The following is a 6,384-nucleotide window of genomic DNA, read 5'->3' as shown; positions in this document are numbered from 1 at the left end:
ATTAGATGTAATCTAAAGCAATCTTTTGAATTATTAAAAGCAACACTTAAACATTATATGCACTTTGATAGATAGTCATATTTCCTCTTTGCATTTACATCATGTTTACTACACCAGTCGTTGAATGTTAGTTAATACGTAAATATATTCATTTTTTTCGTATTTGTGTTTAAGGAACATCATCATAAATGGCATTTCTCATCTTGTTTTTAATCATACTTTGTGTCTTTTCATCTTTCTAATTAAGAGTGTTACTATCAGGAATAATGCAGTCGACCCAGTATTACGTATTTCTAAAAGAGGTTATACCCCACGAAGCTGTAGTACCCGGTTTGTACCTATGAAATGAGTAAAATTACTAGAAATCCTTTTATTTTTCCTACCAAGACCACAGAGATATCTCGGTGGTCTTGTTCCTACCCACAGTTTTAATTCACACTGCCAGGTATGAGGCAGTTCACTTAACTTCAAAAAGTATTCAGAAAATCTAATATGTAGTTATTTGAATATCTTAAGAATAATGCAAATAAACAAAGGCAGTCCTCTGTTTACAACGTTTTGGCTTACTACGTTCCGAGGTTACAAGCTTTTCAATTATATGCATCAGAAATTATTTCCAAGTTTACGACGCATGTTTCAGGGTTACGGGCCGATCTGACGGAAGAAATTACTCCAAAAAGGCAAAATAATCAATATTTGAAGTTTTTTTAAATAAAAAAATGTAGTAAAATACCAGTTTACATAGTTTTAATATATCCAAAGTATTAAAAGCAAGGTTTTCTTAGGTTTCTTTTTTATTATTTTCGACATCTCAAGAACGGAACCCCGTCGTAAACTGGGGACTGCCTCATATTAGTTTTGAAGTATCATTAGGTACTGACTCTAATAAGACTATACAATACTTTAAAAAATATAAATAAGTGGGAGTTAGAGTGGTTGGACAGCAAGACAGAAGAGAGGATGTGGGAATGTACGTGAAGGAAAAGAAAAAAAAAAAGGGTGCAGCTAGCAGGCCCAAGGGATGCTAAAAACAACCTTCAGTAACTCCCAAGTGCACCGCATAAGGTGAACTGAAGGTCATATACCACTTCGGTGTTTACCTGTGGAAAGGCAAATATATATATATATATATATATATATATATATATATATATATATTATATTATATATATATATATATAGATATATATATATATATATATACTATATATATATATATATATATATATATATATATATGATATAATTTTGCTTCGGCCTGCACAAAAATGACATATAAATTGATAACTGGAGTCTACAAGACCCCATTACATACTGTGAATTGAATTGAATATGGAATTTAGGGCAAAGGACAATCATGGGACCTATGAGACTATTCGGCGCTGAAACGGAAGCTGACAGTAAAAGTGTTGATAGGTGTAGCAGGAGGAAAACCTCGCAATTGCACTAAGCAGCAATTGTTAGGAGAGGGTGAAAAGGAAGAAGGAAGAAAGAGAATATAACAGGGGGTACAGTAAAAGGAACGAAAGGGGTTGCAGCTACAGACCGAAGGCACGCTGCAAAGAACCTTAAGTAATGCCTAACGAGAGCACCACATGAGGTGTACTGATGGCACTAAACCCCCTATGGAGCATTACACACTGTGTCTTTGCATAGTCTGAGCTAGCATTGAAAGTATATACTAGTTAGATTAAGTATAGCCAACTTCAGATAATAAATAACATATGCTATACCTATATTCATATTACCATTAATGAATCTGCATTAACTACAGTGTTTTATTGTACCTGGCTCCTTACAGGTTGTTCAGGAGCAAGAATCTACACTGGCATAAGGCCAGCTCAGTCTCTAAGAATAACACTGTACATGATACTATAGAGATTGTTTTCCGCTACCAGTTTGCTGGTCAACCTCTCTTATGCATTTATCTCTTGGGAAAAAGCAAAAATTATCACCACCTGCCAAAGTGATTTGCTATCAGTCCCAAGGGTAACTGACTCAAAGTCAATAATTTGGAGGCTAGCATAACTTTCAGAGATCATGCACTTTGCCACAAGGAATGTAAGGGACATTAACTGCCCCTTACATTCCTTGTAAGGGACAGTTATGTTGCGTAAATAGTGGAAATTCTATACACTCATCTTAGTATTTAATTCATCCTAGTGTGTACTACCATGTGGTTCAGGACTTGTTTCTCTCACAGGACAAATGATTGAAAGAGAAGAAAGTAATTATATACTCAGAATTGAGTGTGTGAGAGCTAAAAATAATTTAAACAAATTCAGCAGCAAAGATGATGGTAAGAAAAGTTCTTGAATGCCTCAATGGACGGGTATGGCAACAACTCAAACCAGTTCACTAAAAAAAAATAATGACAGCATTTCAAATTCTACTTGTAAGTTCTACGATATGCCTCAGAAGGCCTACAAAATTTGAACCCTACCAGTAACATCTGAATTCTTAGTATCCACACATAATCTTGGTTTACCCTGTTAAATGCTGTGGCATGTTTCTATATTTAGTTTCATGTTCATATAAATATATATACTATTTGAAATGTACAACTATGCAGGAAAAAGGCATGGCAAACTGCAAAAATAAAATGTTTCGTTTAGTTACATAACAGAAGGAAAGATTCTGAAATATTCAAAAGAAATAAGATGTAACTGCATGTATCAAGACATGAAATATTCAAAAGAACTAAGATGTACCTGAATGTACCGAGACACAAACTGTTAGCAATGTTTGTCAGGCACCATACTGATAATAAAAACATTCCCACGGTGAAGAGGATGTGCACTTTTCATAAAGAGACTTGCTATATCGCCAGTTGTTTATAAGAGTAAACTTTCTCACGCCCCAAATCCTGGCTATCTCATTTACCTTTCCCATTAACAAGTTTTCCATTTAACTGAGAAGAGAGACAAGTGAAGATGTGGTTGAATTTACTGCTGAGTGTTCTTATATCAATCTCTCAGGTGTGTGTTCATAAATTAGAAGGATTTTTAGCTGAAAATATTTTGATGGAGTTGAACAAAGTAAACCATAATTATAGTACATACATGTGACTTCGTTGTTCAATTGATTTCAATAACACTATTATTCACATTACTGTATAAGTCACAATAGCATCACTTTTTACCATACTGCTTTAAGATCCTAAATCAATAACGTGACTGCAACTGTTAAACACATGTAAAAAAACTATATATACTTGCATAAAAGAATATTTCTTATTAACGTGTATCTTCATAATTTTACAGACTACATACACGAATTATAAAGCTGAAAAACTTGTGAATTTACAAGTATAGTAATAAAGTTTAATCTTTCCCATAGCATGTGAATGGAGAAGGAGAAGAATGCCCGTGCACTTTCCGTGAAGCTGACAAACTCTTTCCTGGAGGTGATGGAAGTCGCTGGGACTGTGAATATGTTGAACATGGGCTGACTACTGTACCTAAGGCATGTTGGGCCCTCCATCCGGATGTTACTCAGGTATGAATGGGTAAAGATGCCCTCTGTGAGTGAATATTCCTCTTATCTTACGAAGACCATTCATTAGTACATCTTCAAAGAACAAGAACATGTACTTATTAAATGAACTTTTAAGCAAATCATATAGTAATGGTAACCTTCAAACTCCACAGGGTTACAGAAATGCTGTAATTTTCTAAGCATTCTACAGGGGTGAAAACATGGTTGCCATTGGCCTCCGGTGAAGAGGCTCATATCAAACACTTGTGCTTCCCTTCACATGTCTTCTTCAAGCAGTTCCCACCTTTTTTAAATACTTCCTGACTTATTCATTTTAAAGTTTTGTGCCCTTTTCTTTGAATGCATCATTACACTAGTAATATTAAGGCTAACAGGAATTACAGCAATGTTACTAATTTGAAATTGACTTAATATAGTTGCAATTGTACTACCAGCTAAGCATTCTGTAAAAAAAAAAATTCACACACTAAACACCACATGCATTGGATAAATCAGTCATAAAAATTTCATACCTGAAGATACTGACGATTTACAATAAACACTACTAGTCTCATTTAGGAAATAAGGACATTTCATCCTTATATCCTTACACTGTCCTACTTGGAAATAAAGTTACCTAAAAATTATCTTAGAAATTCAGTAAATGCCCCATAAACTAATTTTCTCTTTTGAAATTTGCAGATATTCTTAGACTACAATGAAATTGGTCAGTTGGAACCTGACAGTTTTGCTGGGTTAACTAACTTGCAGGTCCTTTCTCTTCGTGAAAATAAAATACAGATATTGGACGATGGGATTCTCTCAGGTAAGAAATCTTAAGGAATCAAAGTTACCTTTATCATGTCATTCAGCTTAAAAAACTGTATATCTTTTAAATTGATAATGTTTTTCTTTTCTTCAAGGTTTAAAACAACTGAAATTCTTGGATATTGCAAACAACAAATTAACGGAGCTACCAAATGATCTCTGGGACCTTGTTGAATTAATTCACCTTGATGTATCAAATAACCAACTAGCAGATGCTCAGCACTACGGAATCCCTAAATTGGTAAGATAAATACAAAATGATGTTAAAGCTAACTCCCAAACAACTATTAAAAGCAGTAAAGCCATATAAAAAAAGAATAACAATCTGTAATAACTTCCATACCTATCATCATCTACAAAACTTCATCATAAACATAATGGCATATCTGTATGATTAAGCTTATCAAATTTATTCTGATCATAAAAATTACGATAGTGTGCAACCCCAAAGAAGTACATACTTTTTATTGGCATGTTTCATCACAACCCCACTATTCACACATACCACATATATCACATCCCAAAGTTTCCAGGTTCACCAGTCTTTCGTCTGTTAAACATAAGGCAGTCTTACTACTCATGCACCACTTTTCTCCAATTTTAATCTTGTCAATGTAATCTCTTATTTTTCAGGTGAACCTTGAAGTACTAGACTTTCACTTAAACCACTTTCCTGCATTTCCATACAGCAGCTTAGAAACTCTACCCAATCTTAGGAAACTCCATCTGTACTGGAACATGATTACAGACCTCCCCAACCTCTCAGAAAACTTACTCTTGGAGGAAGTACTGATGCAAGGAAATGCCATCCTTGAATTTCCAAAATATGTCTTCGGGACACTTACAAAACCTCTAACTTACCATATTGTTGTAAGTAGATGATTATTATTATCACATGATTCAACTGCATTTGTTATTAATAACAGGTAGTCTCCTGGTTTATGGTGAGGCTTCTATTCCCGGAAGCGCACCATAACCCGAAAAACACTGAAAACTTGAACATCATAATAATTATGGGAATAAACAGCGCTGTAAAACAGGGTATGGTACTGTCAAATCAGGTTAACAGTGCTGTGAGCCAAGTGCTGTCAAGTTGAAATGCCGTAACCTGAGATCGCAATAACCCGGGACTGCCTACAGTAATATACAGTAGTAAATAAACTTATTTAACAAACTAAATAACATAAAAATTAATGAATAGATAAACTAAGGATGCCATAGATTTTTAATAAGTGTCTTCAAACATTTAATTTCTACTTTATTAGTCATTGTTGGTAAAAAATTGAACAACCACATAGAACATCTTTAAGTATTGTTTTGCATTTTGGTTTGCATCATGTGGCTTATTCATTAAATAACTGAGGGTCAAACGAGTTTAAAGTATTAAATCTTAAAAAAATAATTGACCAGCCTTATATCCTGCAATCAATCATTGTATTTTGTCTAATGTAAGGTAAAATTTTCTTTTTAAAGGACAACCCAGCTTATGACATTTGGGGTACAATGCTTCTTCCATTACCTGACCGCAGCCATATCAAAATGGGTTTTGATGTCACTGTTTGGGCTGAAGATGAGGCGCAAGCACAGGAAATACTAGCAAAAGACTGGCTAGTGCAAGATGGCCTTTCTCAAACAATTGATTTAAGTTCTCTCATTAAGATATGTGGTCAAGAAACCACAGCCACATTAAATGGACGTGTTCCCCCATGTTAACTTTAGGAATTATTTACTAAAACGTTCATGTGAAATTACTTTAACCAAGATTATATGATAAACATTCACATACTTTGATGCTTCTTTAAGAAAATTAAGGTAATGCATTTTGTTAACTTTCATGAAATGTTTATGGCCAATAAACACTGCTATTTACATGGGTATCTCTCTCATCTTAATTATGTACTATCATTGAACCATTTAAATTCTGAAAAAGTATATTAATTAATTTCCTGTCTACATTAATAAATTTATCCAACAGTAGCTTTGGTAAAATGCTGTTCCTCTACTTTAGGGGAACAAAAATATAGTTTTGTTCATTACTGTATAAAGTTTCAACTACTTTTGAAACCCAGTATGTATACT

At 33.9% G+C, this 6,384-nt stretch overlaps 1 protein-coding gene across 1 annotated transcript; it reads left to right on the top strand.

Annotated features, from left to right (window-relative positions):
* The first annotated feature begins 2,828 nt into the window (after window positions 1-2,828).
* On the top strand, window positions 2,829-6,174 carry LOC135212580 (platelet glycoprotein V-like). The gene is made up of 6 exons (XM_064246124.1): window positions 2,829-2,978; window positions 3,340-3,498; window positions 4,180-4,303; window positions 4,401-4,546; window positions 4,939-5,175; window positions 5,779-6,174. Exons 1-6 carry the CDS (start codon window positions 2,934-2,936, stop codon window positions 6,016-6,018), a joined length of 951 nt encoding a protein of 316 aa, XP_064102194.1. The 5' UTR covers window positions 2,829-2,933; the 3' UTR covers window positions 6,019-6,174.
* Window positions 6,175-6,384: the final 210 nt, after the last annotated feature.

The sequence above is a fragment of the Macrobrachium nipponense genome, chromosome 41 (genome assembly GCF_015104395.2).
Source record: "Macrobrachium nipponense isolate FS-2020 chromosome 41, ASM1510439v2, whole genome shotgun sequence".
Classification (NCBI taxonomy): domain Eukaryota; kingdom Metazoa; phylum Arthropoda; class Malacostraca; order Decapoda; family Palaemonidae; genus Macrobrachium; species Macrobrachium nipponense.
The sequence above is the reverse complement of the archived record's forward strand: the minus strand, read 5'-3'. Positions and strand labels throughout refer to the sequence as shown.

What these genes read in the sequence shown, in the direction of transcription:
- LOC135212580 (XM_064246124.1), top strand. Translation starts at nt 2,934, where the DNA reads ATGTGGTTGAATTTACTGCTGAGTGTTCTTATATCAATCTCTCAG. An exon ending in GGACGATGGGATTCTCTCAG is followed by an intron (nt 4,304 to 4,400) that starts GTAAGAAATCTT and finishes CTTTTCTTCAAG; the next exon opens with GTTTAAAACAACTGAAATTC. An exon ending in ACTACGGAATCCCTAAATTG is followed by an intron (nt 4,547 to 4,938) that starts GTAAGATAAATA and finishes CTTATTTTTCAG; the next exon opens with GTGAACCTTGAAGTACTAGA.